This window comes from Hyperolius riggenbachi, chromosome 8, assembly GCF_040937935.1.
Source record: "Hyperolius riggenbachi isolate aHypRig1 chromosome 8, aHypRig1.pri, whole genome shotgun sequence".
NCBI lineage: Eukaryota > Metazoa > Chordata > Amphibia > Anura > Hyperoliidae > Hyperolius > Hyperolius riggenbachi.
In genome coordinates, this window is record NC_090653.1 from 41,978,697 (window position 1) to 41,998,290 (window position 19,594).

The following is a 19,594-nucleotide window of genomic DNA, read 5'->3' on the forward strand; positions in this document are numbered from 1 at the left end:
GTGGCTTCCTCATTCCTCGATCACGAAGAGTGAGATTTGCAGGGAATGAGCGCTCGCTCAAGCACAGGTTCCCTGCAGTAAACACAACAGGGCCGCTGAGATCAGCCTGCCAGCCGCAATCGGAGCTGGCAGCCTGCTTTATACATTTAAAATGCAAACGTGTACATTGTCATGAATGATACGGAAGTCGAGACGATTAGCAGCGCAGAATGATATTTTTTCTTTTTTCATGAAGTATGTTTGTTGACCAGTGGGGGCATGGTTGTTTTAATTAACTGTTCAAAAGAATTCCTTACTGGCCAGTGACACGGAGGTGTGAAACCCTAGCCAGAATCCTGGTGTAATACATCAAAGGTTGCTGTAGCTGGTCACCCTTAGATGATAATTAACACACCAAAAGGTCTTTTCCTCCAAGGGAAGCCAAAGGAAGCTAGCTCCACAGAGATCCACGGAAGAGCTAGCCGCACTGGCACCGCTTGAGGGCAGATTTAAATGCATGTGGTTTATGATTTTGGTCTGTTAAATTAAAACCATGTATAGCACAGCTATGGAATTAATATAGTTTTATTCGTTAAAATTTGCCCAGTGTGCTGATATAAAATTCATAACCATAACGCGTCCGGTTATTGGTGTACGACCCTTCTCGGGGACAGGTACTGCCTAATGCACTCATGCAAGATGTCATATTAATTGGTATTTTCTAACAAGTATGAATCTGCTATTCCACCTACATATGACATGTATAGTTTATGAGCTACAGTGTTTTACAATTTAAGCTCAAAATCCTCCTAGGAGGAGGTGGACTGTCATTGATGGGTAATTCAAAGGGGGCAGGTGTTGCCACACCCCCAAACCAGCTACATCAAAAGCACATTGCCAGCAGGCGGACTTTAGTCCTCCAAATCCCATCTTCACGAGAGCCTGCTGCTGCTAACCAGAGGACCATGTGGTTAGCAGCCATCTTGGAACTGTAACATCTGCTTGGATTACGAAATATACCTAAAGGCCTGTGACTCTGAAACCAAGGACTTTGCATTTCCTTTCCTAGAAGGAAATATTCCCACACAGACTGCATTTCGGCTAAGTAAACCTTTCACAATTATTCCCTTTTATTTTAGCTTTGTGTGTATATGTTAATTCGTGTATGTAAATGTGTGTAATGCATTTTTGTTATTAAAACGTTTGAAAATCGTTTTACGGTTATGACCTGTTCCTGAACTTACACAATCATACTTACTCCTCCGAAAACGTTACCTTGTGTTCTATGGTATCTTGTATTTATAACCCGTATGCTTGAATCAGGCACAGATAGACAGATCTGGCACCGATCCCTGCATACAGCTAAGGGTTAACTTACAGTGTGCTAATATATTTAGAGTCATGTGCTGACTCAAATGTGGTGGCAAGCATTTGAATTGTACGTGTGTGGTGAATCCTTTGGAGTCAGAATGCTCCTCTCGGCTAGTCGGTTCATAGACTGCAAATCCACATATGGGCATCTATGTGCAAAGCGACAGCGAGTTTCTGACTCTGAGCGATTGACCCAATCTAGGACCGGCCCGTGCAGTTCTTGACATACAGCAGCCCTGTTACTTAACTGTCCCTCCTAATGGCTCACAATCTAATACCTATCATAGGCTGATGCCTATGTATGTATTATGTAGTGTGTGTACGTGATCTAGGGCAAATGCGGGTGGGGGGAGGGGTTAATTAAAAGAAATAGGGTATTTAAATAAATAAATAAAAAAATCATCATTTTTAATTAATAGAAAAAAAAAATCGCAGCAGCAACCAGATACCTCCCAAAAAAAGCTCCATTAGTGAGAAGAAAAGGTGGAAAAATGTATTTAAGTGCTAAGTTGTATGACCGAGCAATAAACCGTTAAAGTTGCAAAGTGCTGAATTGTAAAAAATAGCCTGGTCACTATGGGAGTATAAACCTCTGGTCCTCAACAGGTTACAAAAAAAAACAAACTTCAAATTGACCTCTTGTTTGTGAGAGAACGCGGAAAAGCCGCCACGTGTACTGACAGCAAGGCGGCTGATTCCGCGTCCAACACGGCGGTCTGCACGCGGAAGCGTGCATCTAGTGACATGGCAGAACGCGGAAAAGCCGCCGCATGTACTGACAGCAAGGCGGCTGCTTCCGCGTCCAGTGCGGCGGTTTGCACGCAGCAGCGTGCAGCTAGTGTGGCTGAGCCTGTTAGTTCACACAGGTTTAGGAAAACGTGCGCGTACGCTGAAAGGCAGAACTTTTATGATGGTCAAGGAGGGATCAGCTGACCAGGCCGGTCAGCTGACCTCAGAGCTGGTAACCATTGGTTGATCACTTCAGGGTGGCGCCAGAGAGCACTGCGCTATATATGGTTAATGCTGGCCACTCTCAAATTGTCTGCCGTTGCGATCACTACGTGGAAGCACTCAGACCTTAGTCAGATCCAACAGTGTGTTTGAACCAGGAGGACCTGGGAATTCACACTGAGCCAGATTACTTGTGTTATCATTCTGTTATACTTCAGACTAGTTCCAGGGTGTAGAGATCACGGACCTCACACCCAAGACTAGGGAACTTGTATTATCATTCTGTTATACTTCAGACTAGTTCCAGGGTGTAGAGACCACGGACCTCACACCCAAGACTAGGGAACTTGTATTATCATTCTGTTAGACTTCAGACTAGTTCCAGGGTGTAGAGACCACAGACCTCACACCCAAGACTAGGGAACTTGTATCATCATTCTGTTATACATCAGACTAGTTCCAGGGTGTAGAGACCACGGACCTCACACCCAAGACTAGGCATTGTTTGATATTTGTTATGACCTGTTGCTTTCCTGACTATCCCTCTGCTTTCTGATTCGGTACCTCGCATATCTGATATCACGTTGCCAAACCTTGCCTGACTTGGATACCGAATCAGCCTTCTGTCTTTGTACCTTATCTGTCGGTGTGTTGCCGACCTGGCTTGCCCGACCACGAGAGCTATCTCTCTCCACTTAAGAGATAGTCTCCAAGATCAGTCAGTGACATCCACCTTCAGGTGTCACTCACTCTCTGGTCCTTCCTATCTTCAGCCTGACTCCAACCCTTGGAGAGTCTCAGGCTGCTGGAAGGTTTCTGTACTCTCCATAGCAGTGTCTTCTGTACTGCTTAGGGTCACCTGTTCATCAGGTGGGTTGCTCAAAGTTATACTGTTACACCAAACACTCACTATATATATCTAGAGGTGTCCAGAGGTTAGCACTATATCTGTATTATTGGTGATTCTGCAGATCATCCATAATCAGGTATAGATCTGTATTCTTGGTGATACTGCAGATCACTAAAAATCAGATTCTCTCTGCGTGCTGACACCAATCATTACATTGTTATATTTAAAAGTTTAGCAGAGGTCTTTATTATCCTACTTCTGAGGCTTGTCTGACTGCAGAGGTTTCAGGCAGATAAGGACTACTGTAATTATTTTATTGTGCACATTAGCATAGATTAAATAAAAGCTTTCATCAGCATGGGGGGGGGGGGGGGGGGAGATAGGACACTGTGCTTCAAAGAGTTTACAGAAGCCACAGATGCTATCTTCATACTTTCCCATGGATAAATAATGGGAAGCTAGAAGGGGGAGGGCGGAACATGGCAGCTCCTATAGCTAGGAGAAACCAGAACAAACTTCAGAAAAAAAGTGGCGCTTGGTTCCCTTTAAGGTAGCCACTAACAATACAATTTGTTAAATGATCGTTTAAGAACGATTCTTTGTATGTTGGAATGGAAATTATTGTTTGGGACTACTAATGGACAAAACTCTCGAAACCAATCTGATCAGATCAGGATCAATCCAAAATTCAAATTGACTTAATTAATCTGATCGGATTGGTTAGGAGATTTTTTTTTTTTTCCATTAGTGGTCCCAAACGATCATTTCCGATCGTTCATACGAAGAATCGTTTATAAACGATCGTTCAGCAAATTGTATCGTCAGTGGCCACCCTTAGTCATAGACTATCTCTAATCTGCCTGACCTGTTATTGAATTTAAAATTTGCAGATTATGCTCAGTATCTCTTCCCAGTTCACCCCTCTGTATTTGGGGTAATCGAACTTCACTATCATCCCCATGCTTTTTTCCCCCTCTGTAAAACAGCAAGATTAGTGTTATAGCAGCTGTGGCTCCTGCTACAGAGGAATATGCTGCTGTGCTCTGAAAGTATGCTGAACTGCTGCCCCCTGTAGACAGAGATGTGATTTTCAAGGGAATGAAAAATGTTTTTTGTTCTGTTAAATGTATCGGAGTATTTGCTACTTTACAAGTTTAGAAAGGGTTAATAGTCACAACAGAATCGCTTCTTATTGCTTTTGGGGTTTTTTTTTTTTGTAAAAATGATGCCTTAGTGATTAATTTAGCGTAAACAAGTGGTCATAAATTCTCCTATTAAAGCGGACCTGAACACAGATCTTCCTCTCTGCTCTAAAAGATAAGCAACAGCATAATAACCTTTAATTAAAAACATTTCTTTGTTACAGCTGATACAAATCCTGAAATAAATCTGCAGTGTTTCTACTTCTTTATAGGGTTAACATCCTGTGTTTATCAAATAGTTGGTGTGATGAGGCAGCCAGCTGATGCAGCAGGGAGATCAAATTACACTTGTGATTAGTCAAATACAAGAGGGAATTAGACAGACTAAACTGTCTAAATACCTACAAGGTGCATTTCTCTATGTTTTCCTTCTGTCCTGTGCAAGAGTTCAGGTCCACTTTCATTTCTGCAGGTCACCTTTACTAATGTGGGATTTTCAATGAGATGCAAATCTTTCTGAGTTGATGCAGGATTAGGCAAACTTTGCATGCAAATGTATACATCTTGAAAATGGACCAATCCTATTCCACCTTGGTGTGAGTCCACTGGACCATTTTCAAGCTACATAAACCTGCGTACACATTTTGCATAATCCTGCTGCATTCACTCGAAACAACTTCCATCCCTTCGACCGGCTCTAATGCTAATCTGGATCTATATATTCAGACTTCTATCTTATAAGGTGATATTTTTCTTGAGGAAAATAAACTTTAAAGGGAAACTGAGGTGAGCAGGATATGGAGGCTGTCATATATATTTCCTTTTAAACAATGCAAGTTGACTGGCAGTCCTGCTAATTCTGTGTCTCTAAAACTTTTGTCATAGACCCCGAACAAGCATGCAGCAGATCAGGTGCTCTGACTCAAGTCTGACTGGATTTGCCACATGCTTGTTTCAGGTTTGTGACACTACTGATGCCTGAAGAGGACAAATATGGAAACCTCCATATAGCTCTAACTTTGGTTGAATTTTGGCTTACAGGACAACTGTAGTGAGAAGAGTATGAAGGCTGTCATATTTATTTCCTTTTAAACAATACCAGTTGCCTGAATAGGCTGCTGATCCTTTGCCTTTAATACTTTTAGGGTGCATACACACATCAGACTATAGTCTTTGGAACGTGAAAGATCACAGACCAATCTTACCACCCTTCATGTAGTATGAGAGCCATACCTACACAGTCTATTCTATGGAGCTGAACTCCCCATCAGAAAACAATCTTTGCAAGATGCTGCACACACAGATGCTGTACAGACACAAAAGATCAGTATCTGCAAAAGATCTGTTCCTGCCAAAGATCCGTTCCTGCAAATTGCATTCATAGTCTATGAGATCTGCAGATCATCATACATACCTTGTTTAACTGACATTCATCTGCAGATCTGAAAATCCATCCTATTGGATCTGATCTGCAGATGAATGTCGGTTAAACAAGGTGTGTACGAGATCTGCAGATCCCATAGACTATGAATGCAATTTGCAGGAACGGATCTTTGCCAGGAACAGATCTTTTGCAGATACTGATCTTTTGTGTCTGTACAGCATCTGTGTGTGCAGCATCTTGCAAAGATTTCTGTCTGATGGGGAGTTCAGCTCCATAGAATAGACTGTGTAGAGTATGGCTCTCATACTACATGAAGGGTGGTAAGACTGGTCTGTGTTTTCTTTCATTTTCCAAAGACTATAGTCTGATGTGTGTATGCACCCTTAGACTTAGGGACTTTTTAATATGTATGTCATGAGGGTATAGTACTGTTATTTTTGCAAACAAGGGCTTGTAATTAGTGTGACTGACGCAAAACTTAAAAAAATGCACCTTTATTTCCAAATGAAATATTGTCGCCATACATTGTGATAGGGACATATTTTAAATGGTGTAATAACCAGGACAAATGGACAAATAAATTACGTAACATTGGGTTTAATCACAGTAGCATGTATTATTTTAAAACTATGATGGCTCAAAACTGAAAAATAATGAATGTTTTCCATTTTTTCATATTATTCTAGTTAAATGCAAATAGAATAAAATAATTCTTAGGAAAATGTACCACCCAAAGAAATCCTAACTGAGAGCTAAACCCCCCCCCCCCCCCCCCCCCAATATAGATAATTATGTTGTGATAAGTAGTGATAAAGTTATTGGTGAATAAAAGGGAGGAGCGCTGAAATGTGAAAATTGCTCTGGTCCATAAGGAGAAAAAACCCTCAGTGGTGAGCTGTTTAAAGAATACTGTACAATGCCAGTGACTGGTGATTCCTACTTACAGGTGTTCCAGAGAAGAATGGACGGCAGCACGGATTTCTATCGGGACTGGGCAGATTACAGGAATGGCTTTGGAAACATAACCTCTGAGTTCTGGCTGGGTAAGTGATCATCCTGGGAATCCAGACTGAGATTTACCAGTAGCTAGCATAGTGCTGGTGGATGTACAGCTGCTAATATCAGGGTAAGGGTGTCACCGTGGGAATAGCGTGGCATCAGAGAGGGTCTCCTGCTGCTGCTATACAGAGATCATTTTTTCCTCCTGTTGCAATAGTGGGGTGTCAGTCTTTCTGCAATACAGGGAGTGTCATGCCTCCTGCAGTAATACAGGGAGTGTAACCTTTTAGAGGTTTTATACTGATTTTTCAATAAAGAGCCTATAGTTATTTTCAATGTGGTGCCGACCCTCGTTTTGTGTACTAGGGAAGGTTATATGCTTGCCTAAGGAGGTGTGGGCGAGTGTCAAACAGGTTGTGGAAGAGAGTTCCAAAGCACGGGAGAAACTTGAGAAAAGTCCTGTATGTTAGTGAGAAGAGGTAGGTGAGATAGGGCTCTATAAAGGGCTTTGTAAAAGAATGTTCAAATCTTGAATTACATTCTTTAGCCTCGTACACATGCCTGACTTACGTCAGCTGAGACAGACGATAATGACCGCTTCAGTCGACAGTCAGGTCTGTGTACAGCAGCCGACGACCCTGAACCCCCAACCCGTGCGCACACCCCTGGGCAGATCTACTCAACCCCAGGCACACCAATCCCATTGTTCCCAATGCTTCCCTGCCCACCACATGTCACGCATGCGCTGCTCGTCCCCCCGTATGGCAAAACAGCAGGTTGTCCTCTACTTTGATGACACACGTATGTGCAACCTGGCCCAGTGATGTTGCCTAGGGGATTGAGTCCTGATCCCCGACGGGCGACATCCGGCAAAGGTGTGTGCGCAGCTTTTGTGTGACCGGCAGCTGATGGAGGGACTGACACAGAGGGGCCGCATTAGAGAAACAAGCTCAGAGGTGAATAATGCAATGTTCTTGTTTGCTGCAGGTTTGCCAAGGATTTCCACATGCCTCGTGATAATCAGTGACTAATGGCCGGGATCTTCATTTCCTGTTATCAGTCACAATCTGCAGAAAGCATTTATCACTCATGTCTGGTGTTGGGAATAAGAACGTGCCCAGCCTGACTCTGTGTGGGCTCAGCAATCAGCACACGACACCATCCGAGATTCCATCTTTATTACACATTTATCAATATTGGACATAACATATACAGCGGAATTACTTCCACAAAGCCCCTCTGTCTCTCCTGATTCTCTGTTTACCAATAGCTGCCTCATATTCCTGAGAGCTGGCAAATCTCTGATCCTTTAGTACATTTTGTGGTCTAAAAACCTGCACCCTGATCATTAATGCAATATTCCTGCTTAAAGTGAATGGGAACCGCATTTTTTAAAAAATGAAGCAAATACTTACCTAAGGAGAGGGAAGGCTCTGGGTTGTATAGAGCCTTCCGTCTCCTCTCTCGGTGCTCTCTATCCTGTGCTGGCTCCTCCCCGTTTCAATCCCCCGCCGAAAGGGTATTTGGAAGTCTTTGGGAACTGTGTCCTCGCGAAGACGTGCAGCTCCATACTGCACAGGCGTGAGTGTGCAAGAGAGCGTGCTTGCGCAGGCGCAGTACGGGGCCGCCCTTCTTCAGGAGCACTCGGGCTCCCTGAAGACTTCTGAAGCCTCCTTCGGCCGGGTAAAGCAGTATTTGACTAAATTAGTCAAATACTGCTACCGGGTGAGCCAGCACCGGAACAAGGGGACCAGGAGAGGAGCTGGAAGGCTCTATAGGACCCAGAGTCTTCCCTCTCCTTGGGTAAGTATCTGTCTCATTTTTTTTTAATGCGGTGCCCATTCACTTTAACAGATTTCAGTGCCATTTTATAATGCTGGCATGTCATTTCCAGTATGCACAGCAGCAACTGTTTCACTCTCCCTGTACGGATAGGATATAAAGGTTTCAGCGTTCCACGTAGTAACCTCGTGCTCCTGGAACCTCTAGATGGTGAGCAGAGAAGCCAGCGTCCCAATGGTGTAGTAACATTTGTTTTAGGGGTAAATGTAAGTATATCATTTTATACTCACAAGCATGGGTTACAGATCCCTGCAACCACCGTATAAGCTTGCAGGGAATCAACGCTCCCTGCTCGGCTTTCCAGGTCCTGCCGGATGGTCGCACTCCTAGATGTTGCTTTGGGTAAAACTATTACCTCCAAAGGAGGTCTGACTGGAGATTCGTGGGGATGGAGGCATCCAGATTATTAAATAAAAGTTTTCCATTGGCATAAAAATCATTAAAGAAAAAGGTTTTCTCTTACCTCTCTGAAAGATAGAACACAGACAATGCGTTTCACGGGTACTATCCTGCTTCCTCAGGTCACACACAGTGCCTTGTAACAATGTGCATAGAGTATAGGCGGTCCTCTTTTTATGAATTTTTATGCTTATAGAAAGCTAATATTTTAATAATCTGGGTGCCTCCATCCCCACAAATTTCCTGTATGGATAGGAAACCGGTTGTGGTGTGTGCTTAAAGGACTACAGTAAGGGGGGGGGGGGTCGGGGGAAAATGAGTTGAACTTACCCGGGGCTTCTAATGGTCCCCGCAGACATCCTGTGCCCGCGCAGCCGCTCACCGATGCTCCGGCCCCGCCTTCAGTTCACTTCTGGAATTTCAGACTTTAAACTGTCCTCGTCTTCGCTCACGTCACCAGGAGCGTATTGCGCAGGTGCAGACTGTCCTGGGCCTGCACAATACACTCCTGGTGACTTCAGCAGTAGCGAGGGCGCGGCCACGCAGGCGCAGTGGTTTTCAGACTTTGAAGTCACAAATTCTGGAAGTGAACCGGAGGCAGGGACCGGAGCATCGGTGAGCGGCTGCGCGGGCACAGGATGTCTGCGGGGGACCGTTAGAAGCCGCGGGTAAGTTCAACTCATTTTCCCCCGACCCCCCTACAGTAGTCCTTTAACCTCCTTGGAAAATGTGCTTCTGAAGTTTTTCTGATCTTCTCCCTGGTTGTGAATGAACGGGTCCTTTTCCACTAGCAATATTTTGCGATGTGATTCTGATAGCTTGCAGATAGCAAAATGCTAGGTACTTTAAAACATTTTTGGAAATCGCATGAGGTTATTTCCATTAGTGTGATGCGGTTGCTAAGTGATTGTTCAGGATCAGGATTGTTGGTCCTGCCGCATGCAGCCAGCAGGAACAGAAATTAGGTTATAGTGCAGTGGTAAGCACATGAGGCCCACGCCAAAGGTATTTTGCATAGCCCCTAACTTCTATACACTGTTTATATTGCTGATATAACTTGCTGTTTTTGGTTTATTTGGGCTTTAATATGCCTTCTAACTGCTTGAAAAGTTGCAGTGCTGGCCACAAAGAGTGCTGTGGGAGAAAAGATGGAATGGGTCAAGTGATCTATGATGCTTGAAAGGAACTCCCACTCTTCTGGCAATGAAACGGTACTGGATGCTGCTTGACAGAAGCCAGACCGATACTTTCAATATATTCACTGCCAGTCCAGATTTACACAAAGAATATTGCTCATTATGAATGCAAATTCACCATAATATGGATTAAAAGCTGGAGGCTCAACTAAGACTTTAAAAATGACCATTTGCTGACCACATTAAGATTGTTTTGAAATGATTGCGGTTTTCTTGATTTACCATTAAAGACACAGGCTATATACTGACCCTCCCCTGCACCACGTTCACCCCTGCTCCCATCTTCTGCCTTACAGGTAACACCGCTCTGCATAAGATAACCTCGCTGGTGCCCTATGAGCTGCGTGTGGACCTACATTCTGCAGATGACTCCGCCTACGCCTTGTATGACAACTTCCTGGTAGAGCCTGAAGAAAAGCAGTTCAGACTGCAACTGGGACAGTACAAAGGAACTGCAGGTCAGTGTTTTGGTTAAACTTTGCTCTCTCACCAGAAAATACAGTTTTGTGAGACGTATTTATTGGATGACTTGTTCTATTGGTTCTTGGATGAAACCTGAAGAGGTTAATCTGTAGGCGTGAGGAGATGTCCTCAAAGGCCTACATGAAAAAAAGGCACCTGGAGATTGTGGTTTATAGAATACTAGCCGACCCGCGGCGTAGCATACGCTGCATAAGAGGGTAGAGGGCAGGAAGGGGGTATTGGGCACAGCGGCAGGGAGGGGGGTTGGACCCCCCTCAACTGGGTCCCCCATGTATGCTCTACCTCCAGCTTAAGCTCAGCAGGACCCCCCCCCCCCCCCTCACCTGGGTCCCCCATGTGCACTCCCCCTCCTGCTTAAGCACAGTAGCATCCGCCACTATTAGTAAGAGGTAGCAGACGGGGATGACTCACCTCTACCGTATTCCATTGTGCGTTCCACTCTTGTCACTTCCTGCAATGCCGCACACATTATTGGTATAATTTGCCTTTTTAAAACAGAAGGAAATCTGCAATAATCCAGCTATAAGTGAACATTTGTGCTTACCCACAATGCACTGCTATTAAATATGAAAATTACCCCTTTTCCCCCTTGGTAAGCCAAGCAAACATCCAGAGCCGCTGGTGTATAGCAAGCATATAGCTTTAAATTTTACACAGTCATATCAAACCCACATGTAGACAACCTGTTTCAGACTTTTGGTCCTCATCAGTACATGGCAGGGATTGATACGGCTGTATGAGATAGGGCTTGGACCAGTACAACAGAGTAACCAAGCAGCTCAGGGTGACCCAAACCACTCGTAATGTATAGGGGGATAAAAGGGACCAAAAAGACCTCCTACTAAAAAAAGCAAAGCTTGGTGTAATTTGCCTTCCTAAAACAGAAAGAAATATGCAATAATTCAGCTATAAGTGAACATTTGTGGTTACCCACAATGCACTGCTACTAAATATGCAAATAATTATTTTTTCCCCTTAGTAAGCCAAGCAAGCATCCAGAACCACTGGTGTTTATAGCAAGCCTATAGCTTTACATTTTACACAGCCATATCAAACCCACATGTGACAGCCTGTTTCAGACTTTTGGTCCTCATTAGTACATGGCAGAGATTGATACAGCTGTATGAGATAGGGCTTGGACCAGCACAACAGAGTACCCAAGCAGCTCAGGGTGACCCAAACCACTCGGAATGTATAGGTGGATAAAAGGGACCAAAAAGACCTCCTACTAAAAAAATCAAAGCTTGGTGTAATTTGCCTTCTTAAAGGACTTCCGAGGCCAAAATCTGCCCCCAAAACGTAAAAAAAGTTAACTACATGCATGACGTTGTAAGGCAAGGAGGACGCGTCCGCGCCCTCCATGTCGTTCCGCCTGGTCCCCTCTGCTCAATAGCCCCCCGAAAGGCTGTGACCCCATGGTCCGGGTCGGTATCTGCAGCCTGCATAAAGATGGCCGCCGGAGCTGGCCACGGCTGCGCAGTCTGCATAGCCGCTACTGCGGCTGCACAGCTCTAGGGCCAATCCCTGATCCACGTAACAGGCAGCGTGGATCGGAGGGTTGGCCCTAGAGCTGCGCAGCCGCAGTAGCGGCTATGCGGACTGCGCAGCCGTGGCCAGCTCCGGCGGCCATCTTTATGCAGGCTGCAGATACCGACCCGGACCGTGGGGTCGCAGTCTTTCGGGGGGCTATTGAGCAGAGGGGACCAGGCAGAACGGCATGGAGGGCGCGGACGGCGTCCTCCGTGCCTTACAAAGTCATGCAGGTAGTTAACTTTTTTTACGTTTTGGGGGCAGATTTTGGCCTCGGAAGTCCTTTAAAACAGAAGAAAATCTGCAATAATTCAGCTATAAGTGAACATTTGCAAATGTTTCCTTTTTACTCTTAGCAAGCCAAGCAAGCTTATAGCTTTAAGTTTAACACAGTCATGTGACAGCCTTGTTTCAGACCTTTATTTCACATCAGTACATAGCAGAGATTGATATGGCTGTGTGAGATAGGGCTTGGACCAGTACAACAGAGTAACCAAGCAGCTCAGGGTGACCCAAACTACTAAGAATGTATAGGGGGATAAAATAGACCAAAAATCCCTCCTACTAAAAAAAGCAAAGCTTGGTGTAATTTTCCTTCTTAAAACAGAAGCAAATCTGCAATAATTCCGCTATAAGTGAACATTTGTGGTTACTCACAATGCACTGCTACTGAATATGCAAATTATCCCTCTTTGCCCTTGGTTTGATTTGACACTACTTCTTCTTCTTGCTTGGACCAGCCCCTTCCTCTTGCTTGGACCGGCCGTGGGGGCAGGGCGCTACTTCTTCTTCTTGTTTGAAGGTTGAGGCACTTACTCTATTATATATATAGATTGCTAAAATTAGCGATATCCTACTGCTGGATTCCGGTAATCTTTACCGATATTTTACTAGGGCTAAACCTAACCCTACTCTCACACAGAACCCTGCACTACCGATGTCTAACCCTAGCCCCCCTGGTAACGCATAACCCTAACCTTTCCCCCAATGGCTCCTAACCGTGGAAGCAGGAAAAAAGGGCGCAGGCAGCTAGTGGACAAAAAGGGCGCCGCCATTCAGGGCTGGTGCACACCGAGCGGCTTTTTCCGCGTTTTCAGATCCGCTTGCGGCTGCGGATCTGCTTGGTCAATGTATCTCAATGGGGTGGTGCACACCAGAGCGGCAGGCGTTTTGCAGAAACGAAAAATGCCTGGGTGAGGCATTTTTTGGATTTCGGATGCGTTTCTGCCCCAATGTTAAGTATAGGAAAAACGCAAACCGCTCTGAAAAACGCCTGTTCAGAGCGGTTTTGCAGGCGTTTTTGTTACAGAAGCTGTTCAGTAACAGCTTTACTGTACCAATATATGAAATCTACTATACTGAAAACCGCAGCAGCAATCCGCAAAACGCTAGCAAAACGACTCATAAAAATAAAAAAAAGCGTTTAAAAATCTGCTAGCATTTTGCGGATCTGCTAGCGGGTTTTGGTGTGCACCAGCCCTCACTCTCATAATAAATAACGTTTAATGGGTGCCGAGCAGGAAAAAAGGGCGCCGGAGATGAATAATTTTTACAAACGACGCCCGGAGATTTTTAATGATTTATAACTGTGCTTGAGGTGATTTACGTTTATAAAATGCACCCGTGCCGAATAACGTTTATAAAAATACAAAACATATTTATCTTATTTAACTAATTAAAACATTATTTAAAGTTTTATCCCTTACTGTTTGTAAAAACATTATTATTCACAAAATAAAGCGATCAGTACGTAACGTAAATTGCAATATATTTTTTTGCAGCCACAATTAGTAAAACATTATTATCCACATAATAAAGCGATCAGTAAAGGGGGTCTTAGGGTTAGGCACCACCAGGGGGAGTTTTAGGGTTAGGCACCACCAGGGGGGTCTTAGGGTTAGGCACCACCAGGGGGGTCTTAGGTTAAGGCACCACCAGGGGGGTCTTAGGTTAAGGCACCACCAGGGGGGTCTTAGGTTTAGGCACCACCAGGGGGGTCTTAGGTTTAGGCACCAACAGGGGGGGGTCTTAGGTTTAGGCACCACCAGGGGGGTCTAGGGGTTAGGGATAGGTACAGGGAGGGTTCTGTGTAAGAGTAGGCTTAGGTATAGTTTTAGTAAAATTTTAGTAATACTTACTAATGTTTTACAACACTTATTACGAACGTAGTTATATTTATATCATCATTATAAACAATATTTTCAGATTTTATTATAAGAACAAACCATAAATGAAGGTTATTCACAATAATATACAATTATAACAATTAAACATATATTATTGTTTTTTTTAATAAACGTAATTATAAGTTTCACTTTTGAACCAGGGAAGATTAACGTTTTCACAATTGCCGATTTCATAACATTATTTCATGATTTATAATTTTGTAAAACATTATTTGTAAACGAAATATAGCACACTATTTTTATAAACGCTATTAATGATTAATTATTAATTAGCGTTTACACCCCGCGCCCTTTTTGTCCGGGCGCCCTTTTTGTACGTACGCCCTAACCGTTCCCAGGTGGTGCCTAACACTACCCTCCAGTGGTGCCCAGTGATAACCCATGCCTAAACCTTAACCTTCCCACCACAAAATCACAATCTGTGGTAAAGAAGTAAAATGTCAGAACCTGATAGAATTGCGGGCGCTGAGGCATGTGGATATGCAAATTGCGGCATTGCATAGCGGCGCGCTCCACAATGTCCATATCTGCATGCATTGCCACCCGCGATTCTATCGGGCGCCCGACTTTACCTTCTTTGCTACAAATCACAGCTTTTCCAAAGGGCGCCTATGGCAGCACCTCAGTACAGGTCTTCTGCTGTGACAGCACTTGTCAAAGGAACGCTATCAAGGAAAATGTAAGAAATTTAAAAACCATGTGGATACTTATGTATAAAATGTACATTTCCCCCCAGAGTAAAATGCACCACCATAAATTACTTTTTTCATGTTGCTGTTGCTTGTACTATGCAGTAAAAAGCGGTCCGATCTGATTTCAGAGCAGTCCTATTTTTGCAGGAAGACTGAGTAACTGCCATTCACTAAGTGCTTTTGAAAATAAAGAAAACACTCCTAATCCCCCATGAAGAGATGGACTAGTTTAAAACCTGTCAGATTTGACAACCTATTGTAAGTGACAGCAACATAGGAAAAAAAAAGTAATCTGTGGTACATTTTACAGTGGAACAAATAATATTTTATACATGTGTATTTTAAATTTTACAATCTTGTAAAGTAGTGGTCCTTTAATGATCTTACAGTGTTAGAATCCCAGGTTCAAATCTGCATGGAGTTTGTCTTCCCCATGTTTACTTCAGGTGACCGAGGTGAAATCTGCCTATTCAGCCTCTTCTGGTATGATGCCACCACAGCCACAGGAGAGAATACATGAGGTGGCAGAAGTCAGTGTGGGAAGTATGAGGGGTGAGATAAGTGATAATGACCTCATGTCTTATGTGTGTGCAGGAGACTCTTTGAGCTACCACAACAACATGGTCTTCTCAACACGTGACCGGGACACCCAGAAGAGGATCCTGCCCTGTGCCATGTCATACCGAGGAGCCTGGTGGTACCGCAACTGCCACTACGCCAATCTCAACGGGATGTACGGCAACAACAAAGATCACCAGGTGAGTCACGCTGCGTCTGTGCTCTGCTCACGACCACCAAGTGAGTCACGCTGCCTTCTGTGCTCAGCTCATGACCACTAAGTGAGTCACGCTGCCTTCTGTGCTCATCTCACAACCACCGGGTGAGTCACGCTGCATCTGTGCTTAGCTCACAGCCACCGGGTGAGTCACGCTGCGTCTGTGCTCAGCTCACGACCACCAGGGGAGTCACGCTGCGTCTGTGTTCAGTTCATGGTGGCTGTAACAAAGACCACCGGAAACCATGTGCAAGTTTTCAAGGAAACCCGAGGTGAGAGGTATATGGAGGCTGCCATATTGATTCCCTTTGAAATAATCCATATTGCCTAGCTATCCTGCTGATCCTCTGACATTTAACCGAAAACCCTGAGCAAGCATGCAGCAGATCAGATGTCTCTGACAAAAATCTGACAAGATTAGCTGCATGCTTGTTTCAGGTGTGTTATTCAGACACTACTGCAGCCAAAGATATCAGGATAACTGCCAGGCAACTGGTATTGTTTAAAATGAGATAAATATGGCAACCTCCATATACCTCTAACCTAGGGTTCCTTTTGAGGCTCTATTAACCAAAACGGCTAACTTGGGTGCCTCACCATGCCCATGATTTTGGCACCACCATAGGTCTTAATGTGGATTTCAGCTATAGCAGTGCTCAGTGTATAATTTGGGTGGTGGCAAGAGCGGAAGCCCAAATTACGATAAACCGTGTAATTGGTGTGCAAATTTACACATCCAAGTGAATAGTTAGGTAGTCAGTAGGGGAACAGTTTAGAAACCTCACCCTGCGCCGAAATTTGCCTGCGCCTTTTTTTTATAAGTGTGCCCATTTACAAAAGAATACAATGCAGAGTCCATCTTCTAACAGGACTATACAGAGCCTCACGGTGGCCATTCATGACCCAACTAAAGCAAGTGCAGCAACCAACGTATAGCCCAAATCCAGCTAAAAGATTTGGTATAGAATCTGCAGGTTTTGCAGAAACAAAACAAATAAAAAAACTAAACACGCTGCTGTATAAGTACATAAATTATCATGTCTTCCTCAGCAACATCCAGCTGCCTGTTCATTCTCTTTAGTCAGGCTGAAGCCACGCCTCCATAATAGAGACTAAAAGCCTTGATACGCTAACAATTGCCTGTTCCCTCTCCCTCCCAAAGTCAGTCTGAAGCCAAACCTCCCTAATAGAGTCAGAAAGCCATGAGAGGTTAACAACTGCCTCTCACCTAGAATTCCTTTTGAGACCCCATTTATCAAAACAGCTAATTTGAGCACCTTGCCATGCCCCCCCCCCCCCCCACGGCAGTCTGAAGCCACACCTCCCTAATAGAGACTGGAAGCCACGCCTCCCTAATAGAGACTGAAAGCCACGACAGGGAGGCGGGGCTGTAGCTAACACAGAAATCACCTTTTTTTTTCAGTGTGACCATGTGACTAAAGAGTGTTTCAGGCTAACCTGATGGTGGGTTGGCAACTGTCCATCATTTTCTTCTTCCTTATTCTGTCTCTGCTTCCCTGCAGGGCATTAACTGGCACACGTGGAAAGGTTTCGAGTTTTCCATCCCCTTCACCGAGATGAAGATGCGCCCACGTGGAGTTGCCAACCGGCGCCGACTATAGACTCCCCACCCCAGTCTGGAACCAATCAACTGAAAAACTGGAAACAACGTGGCACCTCCCGGTACTCCCAACACCAGGTCCAGCCTTCCCAGCGGGGCACCCGCCACGGAGGGCAACAAGGGGAACTGCCACCTGACGTGACTGTAAAACTTGCATCATATATTTTCATTTTGGCCTCTGGATTTGATAGATAGATCTGGAATCTGGCCCAGGAGGAAAGAACTTAATCCTATGGAACCCATTTGGCCTTTACAAAGATACAGAAGAGTAAAGGGATCTGAAAGCACCAAACACCAAAGCCAGCTAAAGACTGGACCATATATATATATCCTGAACCAGGAGTGAGCGAAACTTCAAGGACAAGAAAATATTCTGAGATGGACACCAAAGGGTTAAATCTGTACATATATTGGGAGGTGTACAGCCCCCGCCTGGTGGAAAAAGTGGAGAAAAGTTTTTGTACCACATCACTAGCCATAATAAGAAACCACACCCAATTTTTAACATTCCTTCAGTGGCTAAAATTGGCATTTGTAATAAAAATGAATTCTCATTCTTAATGTGAACCTTTTTCAAAAATACACATAGTAAAAAAAAAAAAAAAAGAGGAGTGTTCAGATATGATAAATGTGATTAAAAAAACCCGACACTTATCTGCTATCTGTTTTCCTTTTTTGGGACTGTAAGCTTTTGAATGTCTGACTTGCTCCCTGTATGTGAGGATACCATTTTGTTCACCTGACTATTTGATCTATGAGAATTCCATTTTTTTTTCTTCTGTATAAACTTTATTTAGCAGTTAACAGCAGCTTATTGCCATAGGTTTATGAGATGAAATACTCCATGATAGAACACAAAATAAAAGTTTAGGAGAGATTTGGTAACTTCGTACAACGTTTTTCACGGATAGCTAAACCTGTTCCCTCGAACAGTAGGCAAAGCTTATCGTCACTCGTTATATCTGGTCCCATATTAAGCACATTCTTGACAGAAGGGCAGTTTAAAGGAGTGACATGATGAGATAGACACGGGTATGTACAGTGCGAAGCACACAAATAACTATGCTGTGTTCCTTTTTGTCTTTCTCTTCCTGAAAGAGTTAAATATCAGGTATGTAAGTGGCTGACTCAGACAGGAAGTGACTACAGTATGATCCTCACTGATAAGAAATTCCAACTATAAAACACTTTTCTAGCAGAAAATGGCTTCTGAGAGCAGGAAGGAGATAAAAAAGATCAATAAGTTCATAGATTTTAGCTCTAGCATACATCAATGAATGTGTCATTGAGCAAAAACGTTAAAACTTAAAAAGTAGATTTAAACATAAAATAAAACTGTGAAATATCTTAAAAAGTAATTTTTAGGCAAAGGAAGATAAATACAATCATTTATTTCATTCGTTTATTTTCACCTCGGGTGTCCTTTAAGGAGAAGCAACACTGTATTGGGCAAAAGTAGAAATCACTTTTGTAAAAAACTAAGGGCCATATGCCTATGCATGAACCCGTAATTTTTGTAGCATGGCCATAATGGGGACACCCATATTATTTTTTTTCTCCCGATTATCAGACTAGCATCTTCCTCTTGGTAATATGCACTGTGCATGTATCGGTTCCTTCCTGGGCGTGGCTTAATTGTTGCGGAGGACATCCTTCTCCCAGAATGTTCCTGTGTGTCAGATCTTCAGATTAATATGTTTAGGCTAAACCTAGGGCTGCTTCTATGTAATGGGAGTTTTTTTTTTTCCTTTGGCAAAATATTGTTAATATATTTTAACATTAGATTTATATTTAAAGACTAAGAATGTAGGTGATAGTTTCACTGTAAAGTAGTATCTCTTGAAGTTTTACCTCTCAGGATGGATATTTGTGCATTTATTTGCTTATCTCTTATTAGAGGTAGCCAACTCTGTGCCCATTGCAGATTGTAATCATTTATGAGCCCAAGCAGAAGAAATGGAAAATTAGCTGTAAATATAGCTCACATGTATAGAATGTATGCTTATGCATAAAAGCTTGTTGTTCTGATAAGGGAGGTAGATAGGGAGGCAACGAGGAGAGAGTCTGGCTGGGGCACTCAGCTCAGGCATCAAGTTAGACAGCTTCAGAGGGGTCCTGCAGTTTGGCACTGGGCAGAGGCATGACAATTTAGTTAATAAGGGAACAATCATCTATCACAGGCAGGTAAGAGTTT

At 43.7% G+C, this 19,594-nt stretch overlaps 1 protein-coding gene across 2 annotated transcripts in view; it reads left to right on the plus strand.

Moving 5' to 3' along the window:
• Positions 1-18,054, plus strand: part of TNXB (tenascin XB) — a 168,387-nt gene extending 150,333 nt beyond the window's left edge. For both annotated transcript variants that reach the window (XM_068250294.1, XM_068250295.1), the window contains 4 exons: positions 6,624-6,720; positions 10,410-10,571; positions 15,599-15,762; positions 17,303-18,054. In XM_068250294.1, coding sequence (XP_068106395.1) covers positions 6,624-6,720; positions 10,410-10,571; positions 15,599-15,762; positions 17,303-17,401 — 522 coding nt within the window. In that variant the 3' untranslated portion in view covers positions 17,402-18,054. The remainder of the gene's footprint in view (positions 1-6,623; positions 6,721-10,409; positions 10,572-15,598; positions 15,763-17,302) is intronic.
• Positions 18,055-19,594: the final 1,540 nt, after the last annotated feature.